Below are 15803 nucleotides of genomic sequence, written 5' to 3' on the forward strand. Positions count from 1 at the left end.
TGCCTGTCACGCTGGAGACCGGGGTTCGAATCACAGTCGGGGAGCGGGCTTTTGAATAACTATAATAGTGACGTTCATTTCGAATATAATTTTAATACATTTCATTGTAGAACTTGTCAGAAATGCCGTGAACGCAGTCCTTGTTAGTATAGTGGTGAGTATCTCCGCCTGTCACGCGGGAGACCGGGGTTCGATTTCCCGACGGGGAGCGGCCTTTTAAATAACTATAATAGTGATATTCGTTTTGAATTTAATTTAAATACATTTTTTGTACAACTGGTCAGAACTGCCGTAAGCGCTGCCTTCGTTAGTATAGTGGTGATCAGTATCTCCGCCTGTCACGCGGGAGACCGGTGTTCGATTCGCCGATGGGGAGCGGCCTTTTGAATAACTATAGTGATGTGGATTTTGAATTTAATTTAAAGAGATTTTATTGTACAACTGGTCAGAACTGCCGTAATCGCAGTCTTCGTTAGTATAGTGGTGAGTATCCCCGCCTGTCACGCGGGAGACCGGGGTTCGATTCCCCGACGGGGAGCGGCATTTTGAATACCTATAATAGTGACGTTCATTTCGAATTTAATTTCAATACATTTTATTGTACAACTGGTCAGAACTGCCTTAAACGCAATCCTCGTTAGTATAGTGGTGAGTATCCCTGCCTGTCACGCTGGAGACCGGGGTTCGAATCACAGTCGGGGAGCGGGCTTTTGAATAACTATAATAGTGACGTTCATTTCGAATATAATTTTAATACATTTCATTGTAGAACTTGTCAGAAATGCCGTGAACGCAGTCCTTGTTAGTATAGTGGTGAGTATCTCCGCCTGTCACGCGGGAGACCGGGGTTCGATTTCCCGACGGGGAGCGGCCTTTTAAATAACTATAATAGTGATGTTCGTTTTGAATTTAATTTAAATACATTTTTTGTACAACTGGTCAGAACTGCCGTAAGCGCTGCCTTCGTTAGTATAGTGGTGATCAGTATCTCCGCCTGTCACGCGGGAGACCGGTGTTCAATTCGCCGACGGGGAGCGGCCTTTTGAATAACTATAATAGTGATGTGGATTTTGAATTTAATTTAAATAGATTTTATTGTACAACTGGTCAGAACTGCCGTAAGCGCAGTCTTCGTTATTATAGTGGTGAGGACGGTTGTTCGATTTCCCGACGGGGAGCGGGCTTTTGAATAACTATAATAGTGATGTTCATTTTGAATTTAATTTAATTACATTTTGTTGTACAACTCGTCAAAACTGCAGTAAACACAGTCCTCGTTAGTATCGTGGTGAGTATATCCGCCTGTCACGCAGGAGACCGGGGTTCGATTCCCCGACGGAGGGGCGGCCTTTTAAATAACTATAATAGTGATGTTCGTTTTGAATTTAATTTAAATACATTTTTTGTACAACTGGTCAGAACTGCCGTAAGCGCAGTCTTCGTTATTATAGTGGTGAGGACCGTTGTTCGATTCCCCGACGGGGAGCGGGCTTTTAAATAATTATAATAGTGATGTTCATTTTGAATATAATTCAAATACATTTGTTTGGACAACTGGTCAGAACTGCCGTAATCGCAGTCCTCGTTAGTATAGTGGTGAGTATCCCCGCCTGTCACACGGGAGACCGGGTTTCGATTTCCTGACGGGGAGCGGCCTTTTGAATAACTATAATAGTGACGTTCATTTCGAATTTAATTTCAATATAATTTATTGTACAGGTGGTCAGAACTCCCGTAAACGCAATCCTCGTTAGTATAGTGGTGAGTATCCTTGCCTGTCACGTGGGAGACCAGGGTTCGATTCCCCGACGGGGAGCGGCCTTTTGAATAACTACAATAGTGACGTTCATTTCGAATTTAATTTCAATACATTTTATTGAACAACTGGTCAGAACTGCCTTAAACGCAGTCCTCGTTAGTATAGTGGTGAGTATCGCCGCCTGTCACGCGGGAGACCGGGGTTCGGTTCCCCGACGGGGAGCGGCCTTTTAATTAACTATATTAGTGATGTTCGTTTTGAATTTAATTTAAATACATTTTTTGTACAACTGGTCAGATCTGCAGTAAGCGCAGTCTTCGTTATTATAGTGGTGAGGACCGTACGCCAATATTGTTTTGTGTTGTGTTTAAACGGAGCCGAATGTTGGCTCCTGTTAATTGATTGTCCGCTGATTGCGATTGATTGGTGTCATCACATAATTACTTTATATAACGGTTGCTCGCGGTGTTGGGTTCTCTTTTGCTGCAATAAACTTCTGTCGTGAGCCGACATCGTTCTTGGTGCCTATAGGGAATACAGGCTCTATACTGGCGTGGTGGCAGCGGTCAAGGAATCGAAACTCTCACCAAGGAAACGAAAATGTCAGCCTCGGCGCGTGCACCGAAGCAGTGGTGTCTAACAAAATCGGAGACGATCACATCGTTTGAAAGCTGGAAGAGCAATCTCAAATACTGCTTGAGCATGGACGCTAACTTTGCACCATTCCTCGCCGATAACGCAACGTGGCAACGCTACACGAAAGCCGATGCTACACGTGGCTTCACCGACGACGACGGAAATGTTCCGGAGGACCGAAGAAAAACGGCCCATCAAAAAGTGCAATTGTTGGACCTCATGCTTGGTCAAGTAGCAAATTACTGCCCGATCATCTCCAGAAACATGTTTATTCAGAAGAGCACTTCTATGGAGTCGATTTGGCAAACTATCAGGTCTCACTTCGGGTTCCAGCGAACAGGAGCCCATTTCTTGGATTTCGCAGAAATTCAACTCGAGCCAGATGAGAAACCTGAGGATTTGTTCCAACGTATAACATCATTCATAGACGACAACCTGTTGAAAGCTGGCGACAACATCAGCCATCATGGGACCGACGTGACAGAAGACGAGGAAACCTCTGCCACCGTCGAAAATCTTATCGTCGTTATGTGGCTACAGACCCTGCATAGAGATTTACCGAGACACGTGAAGCAGCGTTACGGCACAGAGCTACGTAGCCGCACTCTTGCCTCAATTAAACCAGAAATATCCCAGGCGCTAAGTTCCCTGATGGACGAAGTGAATGCTGCAAGCGAAACACGCTTTATGCGTTCTTACCAAGCTCCATCAAAAACTGCGGGTCAGGACAGACGACAACGCAGCAAGGTGTGCCCGTTGTGCAAAGCCGCAAAGCGTCGGGTTACAGGACACTATCTCAGCCAGTGCCCATTCTTGCCTAACGACGATAGGCGATTCATCAACTCGCACTCGCTCGTTGTTAACGACGGAGAAAAGCCGATCGAAAATACCGACCATATTGACACAGTAGACTGTATGCACCCTGTCAGCCGTGTATCCATAAAATGTTCTCCATTCCTACAGGTGTACCGCAACTCGCTATGCATCAACTTGACTTTGGATTCCGGCGCTACTGCAAATCTTATTCGAGAGTCGACAGCTAATCGTTTTAAGATTCCTATTGTCAAAACATCTCACCAGGCCTTGCAAGCAGACGGAGAAACTCGTTTACCAGTTGTTGGAGAGATCTCGACGACATTCAGGTTAGGAAAACATAAACTTGCGTTCCCCGCCCTGGTTGTGCGAAAGCTAGGTTCTGACGCCCTGGCTGGGATGCCATTTTTCGTTCAAAATGACGTTGGCATACGGCCAAGCCGAAACGAGGTTACTTTGGGCGACGAGAGGGTGAAGTGCCTGGATATCGAATCACTACCAACAGTCCGTAAGACACAAGTTCTGCGAACGAAGTGCACTAAGACTATATGGCCCGGCGACAACCTCGAACTACAGGTAAATACAAGTTCGTCGCTTATTGTAGAGCCGGTTTCGTCGCACAGGATCACCTCCCAAGAATACAGGTGGCCGAGAACCCACGTTGCGGACGTTGAGGATGGTAAACTATGTCTTGTAAACGACACTGACCTTCCCATTAATGTCTCCAAACATGGTCACGTGTCGAGAATAGTACCCTTGGGGGACGCCCCCGAGGCCCCGGAGACCCTTCTCCCGGACACTCTATCCGACACGCTCGACTACCAACTAAGAGGTACTGTACCTTGCGTCTCGATTGACCCTGATGGTATTTTAGACGATGATATCCGCAAGCGGTTCTCCGAATCGATAAAACAACACGCTGGCGTCTTTAAAAAATCGATTGGTCTTTACAATGGGTCTCACGGAAATTTTGAGGCAGTCGTGAATATGGGCCCTACATCCCCACCGCAGCGTAAAGGGAGAGTCCCTCAGTATTCTAGAAACCGCCTCTTGGAATTGCAGCAGAAATGTGATCTGCTCGAGTCCCAAGGTGTTCTTCGTAAACCGGAGGAGTTGAGTGTAACTGTCGAGTATCTAAACCCTTCATTTCTCGTGAATAAACCCAGAGGGGGCACACGTCTAGTTACGGCCTTTTCCGACGTAGCACAGTATTGCAAGCCACAGCCCTCGCTGATGCCCGACGTAGAATCGACTATTCGAAAAATTGCTGGCTGGAAATATCTGATAAAGACTGACTCAACTAGCGCGTATTACCAGATACCATTGTCAAAATCGTCAATGAAATATTGTGGCATCGTTACCCCATACAAGGGAACCCGCGTATGCACTCGTTGCGCTATGGGCATGCCAGGGTCCGAAACGGCTTTAGAGGAACTAATGAGTCGTATCGTTGGAGATTTATTACAGAACGGAAAGATCGTGAAAATCGCCGATGATTTGTACTGCGGCGGAACCAACCCAGTAGAAGCACTGGATAATTGGTTATCCTTCTTGAAAGCCTTGGCACCTTCCGGTTTGCATTTATCTCCCGACAAAACCGTGATTTGTCCGAAAGAGACGATGCTGTTGGGATGGGTGTGCCAAAATGGAAACCTTCGAGCAAGCTCGCATCGAATTTCCTCGCTAAGCAGTTGCGAACCACCGAAGACTGTGAAGGGACTGCGCTCGTTCATAGGCGCGTATAAGGTACTTTCCAAGGTAATACCGCAGTGTTCTTCTTTCCTAGCACCGTTGGATCATGCCGTTGCCGGCAGAGACTCGTCAAACATCCTGGAGTGGTCGGAGACATTACTAGGCCAATTCAAATCCGCTCAACGTCACCTCAATACAAACGAAACGATCTCGCTACCGGCACCCGATGATGAGCTATGGATAGTTACGGATGCTTCACCAAAGGAGAAGGGCTTGGGCGCGACGTTGTATTCGGTCAGAAATGGGAAAAAGTATTTATCCGGTTTCTTTAGCGCTAGGCTTAAAGGTCATCAACATTCGTGGATACCTTGCGAACTCGAGGCGCTGGGGATAGCTGCGGCACTGAAGCACTTTGGGCCATACGTGCTACAATCCAAACACGCAGTAGGTATCCTAACTGACAGCAAGCCATGTGTGCAAGCAGTCGAGAAGCTACGACGCGGCGAGTTCTCCACTTCAGCCAGGGTATACTCTTTTCTAGCGACAGCATGCCAGTATCGATGTTTCGTGAAACATTTACCTGGCTCGCTTAACCAACTATCTGATTTTTCAAGCAGGAACGCTCACGAATGCAGGGAAAAGTCCTGTCAAATTTGCAGATATGTGGAAGAAACCAAGTTAGAACCACGTCACATCGACGTAGACGATATCGTTCGTAACAAGGTGAAACTGCCGTACACCAACAGACATCCGTGGTACAATATACAGTCGGAGTGCAGCAATCTGAGACGAACACATGCGCACCTGAAACAAGGCACTCGGTCCTCGAAAAAGGATGCGAATGCAAAAGATGTGAAAAGGTATCTCAGGGAAGTAACCATTTCCAATGACGGTTTATTGGTCGTACAGGTTCGTACACCGCTATCTCCGGTCAAAGAAAGGATCGTCATCCCGAGAAAGGTACTTGCGGGAGTGCTGATGGCGCTTCACCTAAAACTCGATCATCCTTCGATCAACCAGTTAAAGCAAGTGGTCTCCAGATATTTTTTCGCGCTAGACCTTCATCGCGCCGTGACGGAAGTGAACGAACGTTGTCACACATGTTTGTCCCTGAGAGACATTACTCCTGCTTTGACCCCTCAGTCAACGTGTCCGCCACCCTGTGCGATTGGAGAAAGGTTTGCTGCCGATGTCCTGAAGCGTGAAAAACAATACATTCTCGTGGTGCGCGAAACAGTGTCTTCTTTTACCAAATCTATCATTACAGACGAAAGAGCGGAGACTCTACGTAGCGCACTCGTAATCTTGTGTCTAGACCTGCGTCCACTGAACAGCCCGAACTCGGTCATCAGGACCGATGGAGCTACATCGTTTTCAGCGCTGAAGAACGACTCGCTCCTCTCTACCTACGGCATGGCTGTGGAAACGGGAAGGGTCATGAACGTTAATAAAAATCCCGTCGCCGAAAGAGCAGTTCAAGAACTCTCAAACGAGATACTGAAGCTTCAGGGATCGGGCTATCATGGAGGTAGAGTGACTCCTCTACAACTTCAAATCGCCACTTGTAACCTCAACAACCGTATCCGCGGAAATGGCGTCTCGGCAAGGGAGATCCTGCTTCAGAGAGATCAGTTCACCAATTCCTCTCTCCCCATCGATGATGAAGAGCTGATAAAGAATCAACAGGAACGTAGGGCCGCTAATCATCCGGCAAGTGAAGTTGCGAAGGCCCCTAAACGAGAAACGAGGAAATCGGTTCCTGTCGGCGTTGGAGATATCGTTTACCTATACAACGATAAGAAAAAGCACCGAAGCAGGGACCGATATTTGGTATTGTCAACCGAAGGCGAGTGGTGTAACATATCTCGATTTGGAGGCAAACGACTTTCGTATGGGACTTATCGCGTGCGTCAAAATGACTGTTTCTTGGTACCAATCGAAATTGGACCAATAGATCGAACTTTGAATTACTCTGATTCGGAGTGCGAATCTATCGAGCATGAGCCCGAGATTCTCGACAATGTATCGCGCTTGGCGCTTGGAAGCAACTCCCCACGAACGGCAATATCCGGTAGATCCTGTCTCCGAACCAGACTCGCAACAACGCCTACCTGACCTCCCATCGGAGAGTCCACCAATACGACCTCGTCGGTCTCTGAGAGTAAGAAAACCTCCTGTCTGGCATAAAGATTATGTCATAGACAAATGAAGGAGAAGACGTTGCGCCAATATTGTTTTGTGTTGTGTTTAAACGGAGCCGAATGTTGGCTCCTGTTAATTGATTGTCCGCTGATTGCGATTGATTGGTGTCATCACATAATTACTTTATATAACGGTTGCTCGCGGTGTTGGGTTCTCTTTTGCTGCAATAAACTTCTGTCGTAAGCCGACATCGTTCTTGGTGCCTATAGGGAATACAGGCTCTATACTGGCGGTAGTTCGATTCGCCGACGGGGAGCGGGCTTTTAAATAATTATAATAGTGATGTTCATTTTGAATAAAATTCAAATACATTTGTTTGGACAACTGGTCAGAACTGCCGTAATCGCAGTCCTCGTTAGTAGTGCCCGTTGTTCGATTCCCCGACGGGGAGCGGCCTTTTAAATAACTATAATAGTGATGTTCGTTTTGAATTTAATTCAAATACATGCGTTTGGACGCAACAATGGTGTCTGGCTCTTTTTCTCTTGAGCTTCTATCTCGTTTCGCCAGACAGCATTGTTACGTCCTGAGCTACTCTCTCGTTTCACCAGACAGCATTGTTGCGTCCCAATGCCTATCTCCATAACAATGAAAAATTCGAGGCTGATTGTGGGAGTTCCAGGGATACGAGCGGAATAAAATTTATATTTTCGTAATCAGTGGAGAGTCAGCTTTCGATTGATACCCGTTTTACCAAATTTAAAGCTCGGCAAGCCGGTCAAAAATGACCGTCAAATTGCCTTTAGCCAAATGGAAATTGTGACGTATTACAATTTCACTGAGGAGTGAGATTTGCCTGTGTCGACACCACATAGGACACTATAACAGTGGTTCTCAAACTGGGGGGCGTGAAGACATCTGAAGGGGGTGCGAAGCTGCGCTCAACTGAAAAAATGTACGCGGTAAGCGCAATTTACCTCCAATTCATAGTTATTGCTCTGTATATAGTGCGAATTTCATATTTGAAAATTCTCTCATCCACAGTTATAACCTTCCACGCCATCGAACTATCCATTGGGGTTGCTAGCATTCTGGCTGCATCTTGCGATATGACGATAAGGGAGGCGCGAGATTTTTCACCATCATGAAGGGGGTGGGTCTAAAAAAGTTCGAAAACCAAGCAGCTTAGAATACTATGCTACTTATATTCTGATAATTTAGGAGGCTCCCGGAAGCTGCATAAACCTACCCCAGACGTCAGTTATTAAAAGTTTCGATCTAATCATAACACCGCGAGATTCAACGTAATGAAATCATGGGGTTCACGGATTTGGCTCACTGCAGGGGTTTGATTACCGGACGGTGAGAATCGGATAAGTGAGATGAAATAACTTCTCCACTCCATCTATGAAAATATCACTATAATTTTTCTGAACTACATTGATTTTGTCATTTTTTGAACCAATATAAAACACCAGCAACGTAGTATGATCGACATATGCCATAGTATGATCAGTGCGAAGTATGTCCACAAAATACCCTAATGTATCTGAATCCCGCCTGCTCACAAGCATCGCAACTTCATATATATGTATTTCATGAAAGAAAGAATACCAACATATCTCTAGCTTACACAATCCAGCGCACGTCTCCATAGTAACGAAGAGGTGCGCTCGGTGAAGTAGATCGGCAGTGAAATGAAGAACAACAGTCACAATTTCATCAGCGACACAACAAGTGACGAAAGAACACTCGCGACGGCGATCGATTGAAGATATCCAGTTTCAATGAAGTGGTCTTGAATTGCCACCGACAACAAGCCCGTCCACTCGATACATTCTTCACAAAAAAAGCAAACAAAACAGATTCTATATACTGTAATATTATGTCGTCTTCTACACGTCTACGTTTAAATATAGGGAATGGGGCTGAGCCTAATCTAGTCCCCCTTGATTCGCGCATCAGTCATTATGAAGTTATAAGAGTGTGGGTGATATGGAAAACTCAAATTTTGCGCGACCACTTTGTAAGTCGAACTAGTCGAGAATAGGAAAGAACATTGTATACCACCAAATATGATGTTACCGGCATGGAATTTCTAACATTCCATATTACCGAAGCTGAATGTACATTTTTAGACGGTACAAAAACTTGATAGAAATGGACTCCAAGGCACACAATTTGAGGGACCTTCCCTGACGACTTCCGGGTTTATTTCGATGTGAATATATTATTCAGCATTTCAGTGCCCGACTAGTTACAGGTAACATTTCGATTTATTGTGCTCAGCCCCCATAGCGAGGAAACACACGATTAACTGTCGGCCACCGATGATTTGCTCGGCGGACTGCACGCCAGCTGTATCAGCGCCAACGCGCTGTTCCACCGATTACGATCTTCAGTCACGGGGACATTTCGACCGTTCGGTGTCGTCTTAATCACAGACACTTTCGTGGGCGTCGACAACGTATCACCGCACGAGCTCAAGGATTCGAGATCTTTTACAAAACTGTAATTCTTACAAGGAGTCAGCATCACGAAATCGTGATGCGTCGTACTAATGATGCTGTCACTTTTGATGACACCAGACGTAGAAAGCTTCTTGCATTTTGCTTCTTCATAGGGTGGGCCACGACAATTTGTCGAGTTCCTTTTCAGTTCGTTTGACTTTAGAAGTTCGTCGTTGTACGCCAATATTCTCTTTTTCACAGGCTGGCAAGAAGCGCGGGCGTTCCCGTCTCTTGGAGATAAAATCTTTCTATTGCTCGCTGCTGATTCGTCTTTCTCCAGTCTCGGCGATTTCGTCTCCGTTAATTTGATGGCTGGAATCTAGATCAGAGAGAACTGTAAATGAGTGTAATCTTCGGGGCAATGAGATCGACCTTACAACGGTTATGCAGACGTAAATTTCCATATTGAAACCAGAAAATACGATCCCTAGTCAATTGGCGACAACTTCCCTACTCGAACAATTTTCCAGCAGACTTCTCACACTTTGGATTTTGTTAACTTGAATGCAGTTTTGAGAGGTGAGGATAGGGATATCTAGACACGAGTGGGACCTAGACTAGAGTATCCATGTGTCATAACAACTGATAGACCACCGCCTGTAATCTGGTCATATGACATATCTTCGACAATTCAGGCCAATTTGTAGTCAATTGTGACTGAGTAGACACTGCAAATCGACCTCTAAAAGTATGCGGCCCCGCCAGGCGCCAACAACCGTAGTTTTAAACTAATTGACTACTTTACACAACTAGTTTCTACAGTAAGTGGAGCTGGTAATGACACATCTTTGAAATTGCTACTTCCACGTTTATTGAGTAGAATTTTACAGCCATACTTTTACGGACTTACAAATCCCCGAAGCTCATAATTATGTTATAGTTCAACCACCACCAATCGACCAGAAAAATTGGCCGTATCCGGTGTTAGCACGAAAACATACATCAATGATAATATTCCACAGATAGATTGTAACTCAAGATGCAAATGGTTGCTAAATTGAATATGTTCATGAAGTAGACAAGAGAGCATTTTCTAACGCGCTGGTCAGCAAAAGCAAAGCCTTCAAAATTCCTCACCTCATTGCACATTTCCGAAGCAGCCGTCACAGAATCACGCGTGTTCTCAGAGTTGATCTTCAGAGAAGAACTCTTTTCAAGTCTAAAATAAAATTGGATTCCGTTCACACGACATTTCACGCAAAACCCGGGCCTGAGATTCGACGTAGAAGCTTCACGGCTGGTAAAATTACCTCGATTGAATATGCTTCTTCAACCAGTCTTGCACTCTCTCGTCCATTTGGTTGGACTGCAAAAGAATTTGACGCAACGCCCCTTCATCATCTCGGACCAGCCGAGCGTTTAGGTGTTCCGAACAGCGACGGTTTGCATGCGTAAATCTCACCATACAACCTGAAAACATAACAATTTTGTATACAACTGACTAAATATATTCATATTGATTTGAGCCCGAATATTATCGGCGGACACTGGTCAAGGGTAATCATTAGCAACTAGCTGAGAATTTTGGAGTTTCTTAAAGGTACAGAACACAATTTGTCAACAATCGTATCACCCAATATCACCTGGGCTGGTGACATCAGATTGTTGTTCTTACCAATTCTCTACTAGTTGATTCTCTACTACCCCTGACAAGTGGTCCATTTCAATATCAATATACAAAACAAAGAATTGAAAAGAACATTGTATATCAACAATCGTATCAATTTTTTAAAGTCTTTATCACAGTTAGAAATTTCATGTAATCCGTGTCAAAATAATTTTACAACTCGGAAAAGTAAATGCATATAAATAAAAAAAATCTTCTGATACTAACCTTCCTCAGAGCATTTGAAAGGTTTCTCTCCAGAATGCAATCTCTGGTGAGTTTTCAGTTGACCGCTCTGCACAAAAGATTTACTGCAATCAGGGTAATCGCACCTGCGACATAGCGTAGTGTTAGAGTGGCACTGTTTGTATCATTTAACAGCACGTAATACCTGTATGGTCGTTCGCCCGTGTGAGTACGCAAATGAGCTTGTAAGGATTTTTCTCTAGGAAAGACTCGATGGCAAACATGGCATCTTATTGCGCAACTTGAGTTTGAACCAACATACTGCAACGCTGATATCACATCTGCTCGAGGACGGCCCCGTTTTGAACTGTAAATAATACATGGATTGACGAATACGTCACATATTAGCTACAAAATAGCCTAACGAATGTCTTACCCAGAAAGCGGGGATACTATTGTGCGAGTCATGGCTGATTGATCCATTGCTGCTGTTACTCGTATGTTGGGTGTGGGAATGGATTTGATGATTGGCTGCGCGGTGGTTATGCATCCTGTGGCCAATCTGGAATAGTCCGACTGCTGAGAGTAGGCCCATGTTTGACCACAGTAGAGTCCCTTGAATGGAGCATCTGCACAAAAAAAAATCAAGTGTCAGAAATGGACGCAACAACGAAATTATACCCTAACCATGTTGGGTGCTGTGGAATTTTAGTCCAATTGTTGAATTCACAATGATTACCCAAGAAATACGAATGAGAGGATGTTGAATGTTTGGCATAAATTACACATTTTGTTAATCAATCTCATAGTATAGTAGGCCTATAAGATTTACGTAAAACTTCTTCGATTAAAACATGAAAATAAAGCTACAGCATACCAGATACAGGCAAAAGGCATTGAATTCATGACAGTAGCTGCATAAATTTCCTAACGCAAATCATGGCCTATTGGAGCGTTATTTCTCAAATCACAGAACTTGCATAATGTAACACCTTGAACTCCCCATTCAATTGATATTCATTAAATTGCGACAACTACAATACATAAACACACAATCACTCCCTCTCATACATTTATTACTACATCTCTAGATGTGATCAAATTACTAGCGGTGTAGAACATGTCTATTACGCCCATTCTTTCATGTTGGATGTAATTCAGTAACTTTAACATCTACCAGTGACGTATTTTATCTAAAATTAACTGATTAGTTGGTGACTGTAGGTTCGCCTTTTCCGCAAGAGTTCACGTAATCTACGGAACTTACCGCCAGACGTGGAAAGCATTGTGCCACTTCCGTTGTTATTCTCCAAATTAGATGTAAGCAGCCGCTGCGCTTTCCATACTGGCCTCGTGACTGGTGCATAAAGTATTGGCGAACAATGAGACATGTCAAAACATTAAGCTTAGCAAGTACTACTATATCACTGCACTATAGAAAAAACCATTGAATGAAAATCTGAACTACGTAGCCAAACTGAGTGTATAGCAGCAGTCGCGACCAAACCATGCCGAGACTTTGTTCCCATTTACTACATCATAGTAAGCCGACACTTTATATCACTATTCGTCACTACGGCTCAAATTGAGCTGTGTTGAGCGATCGTATTTCACTACCGTTTCCCAGCGAATCGCCTTAGTACCATGCGTAGCGCTGGCAACACCTCAACGGTTTGGCCGCCAAACAAAACACGCGCCTGGTGATTCCCGCCATGTCTCGTCCTGCTTAGCCAAACAATGGAGACGCAGTTGAATGATGCCGCGCTTTAAATGCCGCCAATACATTCAAAGAGAGTTGACGCTCGCGGGCATTTAAAACGCATCGCTTGCCGCTAATCCCTCGGCCGAATATCATAAAGATACCAAACGCCACGTGAATCGCTCTGCGGAATTATTCCTGCAGAACGTTGACGAAAGCGGGCTTTACTGTTTATTTATATTTGCAACTAAGCCAGTGCCTTTAAATGTGTTCCCTGGGTGGCTCGGCTTTGTGCAAGGTGATTAAAAGCTCACACCAGGTCGTTTCGACACCCTCCCATCTTTTCATTATATTGCAATGTTGTGGTGTCTTGATCTGATGAAAATTTCAATAAAATGACTGTGACTAATTGACTATGATATATGAAGTCTCCCTTCTATACCATGCTTATACCAGTAAATCACATGGTATGTATGATACTCATTTGCACGGTTGACAATATAAGATTTTCTCTTTCTCTGTTCGAAAGATGATGAGTTCAATAAACAAATAAACAATTTATTAACGCACATGCTGTAAATGTATAAACATAACCACACAATTAAGAACTCTCTTTAAATAAAGCCACCGCGAAAATCATGTCAACGTGGAGAGACAGCAGAATCGTGAATAAAACGGAGTAAAACAGCACCGACGTAACATCCACCATATGCCGATCGAGTTGCGCAAATTGCGCGATAGCGAAAGAGCTCGAGGCGGCGATAAAAAAGAATAACACGGGCGACACGAGAATATGAAACATAGTTTTGCGATGATGGGAACGCACTCGATTCAACTGCAGGACGTCGGTATAATACCGAGTCACCAAGCGCTTGCCGCTTTTTCCCCGGGATTTGTTTGGACTGGCAGACGGAAACATTAACGTTCTGTTTGATCGAGGCGCGCTTCGCGCGTTCGTCAACGACTGGCAGCTCAGAGATAGCCGAACCGGTAACGAACTTTGATAAATTGTGTTTGGAACAGTGCGGCTGTGTTTCGCGCTACACAGCGAACCGCAGCTCAGAGACCTGCGCATCTTTTTATTTGAAAATACCGCGGCTTTGTCGCTAATCTCAACAGCTGTTATGGAGGTGGCCGCGTCTCGCACCTCGAGAAGGCCCAAAAACACTTTCATAACAGACTGCACATTGAAAGTATTCCGCGCTCCGCGGACACCGGAAGCCCTACTTTCCCGCTTCGTAGCGTACAAAAACCGCAACACGGTAGGCAAGGGTGACACGACCAACGCGCCGAAAAAGCAATTCAACACATTATTGTCCCAAACAGGCGCTACACTTCTGCCGAAAAGCGTTGTAAAAAAGCCAGCAAAGAGTAATGCAAAAGCGCTTCCGCTTGCGCACATTAGAGATAGACAGAGGAATCGTTCAGCTCTTTGAGGCGAGCGCGAATTTGGCGGGAAAAGTAATGAGAACAACAGGTTGCTACGCAAGATGTCGCCAACGCGCGAAAATATCAATCCGCTCCGGCTGCGGCCACAATCCCACAAAGATATCTCCGACGGTTCGAAAAATGGCACCAAAACTTCAACATCCTCACACAACAGTCGCATATCGCTACGCTTTGTATTGGTGACAGTTATTCCTTTGAAATACACCACACCTGCGTCCTGCTGTCCGATATCTTGTTTGCTAGCGTCTTTCCAAGCCATAATCCGAATTTTAGTAATCACACCGATGTCGCTGACATTACCAGGCACGTGAAGAGAGTGAATATTATTCCTTCCGTTCGTGGTAGCTTTCAAACTATCTATCCAAGCAACAGGGCCTTCGCCGCGAGTACCAAGCATTTGAATAACCAACTGACACTTCGTGTCTTGGTCGAAAGATACTGAAAATTGTACTACGTTACACGGCCGTTTCACACCGCAACAGCCGTAACTGATTCGAACTTTCGAGTACTTATAGTCGACTAGGTACAGCACCGGAGTTAAGATCAAAGTTAAAACTAGAAGGATGATGTAAAAATAAAGTGGTGTGGGATCGTAGTCGGGGGCTTCTGACAAATACTGCAATTCAGAAGCGAAAAATCCGATCTCCCGCATTTTAACCGGTGTTTTTTCGTTGAGCGGGCGTAAAATCATGTGGAGCCATAGTATCTCGGCGTCCAGGCCCTCCTCGTACACGAAACAGTTGGCGACGCTGCTGAATTGCAACGGGAAATTGCTTACCACGGTCCCGGTCAAAACGCCCGTGCCATACACCTGAAAAGTCAAACGAAACGCCTGAACAATCCTATCTTACATCATTATCATCACAAGTTTATTAACTCTTTCGACGCCGAGCTAAATTTGACGATTGTCTTCAAAACGCCGCGATTTTCACCAAATAACCCCAATTTCAACCGATCGTAACTTCGTCGCTACCTTAGCTACCGAGACGTACCTACGTCCGTATTGTAGCCGCGAACGATATCTATCTAATGATGCGTAACGTGCCTTGATTGATCCTGTCGTTTTGCTAGGACAGGCTATGGTACGAACTGAAGTTTGGCTGATTTCAGGCGCGCTGCTGCCAAGGTATGGATTTTGTTGGTGTTTCTATGGTACTTATAGATTAGCTGTGACGTTGTAAATTTCAAAGAATGTTCTTATTATATTATATATTGATAATGTATTATCCTTAAATCGTTAATTCCTTTTCAATGGCAATGCGGAGGTTCAGAACCGTCGTGAAATACTGCTGCCGACATGATCTTCGGCCG

General features: G+C 44.8%; 3 protein-coding genes and 1 long non-coding RNA gene across 4 annotated transcripts in view; 2 read left to right on the forward strand and 2 right to left on the reverse strand.

Moving 5' to 3' along the window:
- Nucleotides 1-2271: 2271 nt before the first annotated feature.
- Nucleotides 2272-7015, forward strand: LOC145440122 (uncharacterized). Its single transcript, XM_080317711.1, has one exon. It carries the CDS (start codon nucleotides 2360-2362, stop codon nucleotides 7013-7015), a length of 4656 nt encoding a protein of 1551 aa, XP_080173837.1. The 5' UTR covers nucleotides 2272-2359.
- Nucleotides 7016-8618: 1603 nt separating this feature from the next.
- On the reverse strand, nucleotides 8619-13266 carry LOC145440805 (uncharacterized). Its single transcript, XM_080318556.1, has 7 exons — nucleotides 12612-13266; nucleotides 11781-11973; nucleotides 11550-11711; nucleotides 11387-11490; nucleotides 10803-10962; nucleotides 10630-10711; nucleotides 8619-9871 (listed from the first exon to the last, which is right to left on the reverse strand). The coding sequence occupies exons 1-7, from the start codon at nucleotides 12733-12735 to the stop codon at nucleotides 9356-9358; spliced, it is 1341 nt and encodes a 446-aa protein (XP_080174682.1). The 5' UTR covers nucleotides 12736-13266; the 3' UTR covers nucleotides 8619-9355.
- A 314-nt stretch (nucleotides 13267-13580) lies between these two features.
- The window catches only part of LOC145440803 (uncharacterized), a 94685-nt gene continuing 92462 nt past the window's right edge, over nucleotides 13581-15803 (reverse strand). The window contains exon 69 of the mRNA XM_080318552.1: nucleotides 13581-15303. Coding sequence (XP_080174678.1) covers nucleotides 13645-15303 — 1659 coding nt within the window. The 3' untranslated portion in view covers nucleotides 13581-13644. The remainder of the gene's footprint in view (nucleotides 15304-15803) is intronic.
- The window catches only part of LOC145440810 (uncharacterized), a 300641-nt gene continuing 300205 nt past the window's right edge, over nucleotides 15368-15803 (forward strand). Inside the window, exon 1 of the long non-coding RNA XR_013915624.1 lies at nucleotides 15368-15618. This is a non-coding gene — a long non-coding RNA (uncharacterized LOC145440810). The remainder of the gene's footprint in view (nucleotides 15619-15803) is intronic.

The sequence above is a fragment of the Botryllus schlosseri genome, chromosome 6 (assembly GCF_051294905.1).
Source record: "Botryllus schlosseri isolate E-star chromosome 6, Bs_hap1, whole genome shotgun sequence".
Lineage (NCBI taxonomy): Eukaryota > Metazoa > Chordata > Ascidiacea > Stolidobranchia > Styelidae > Botryllus > Botryllus schlosseri.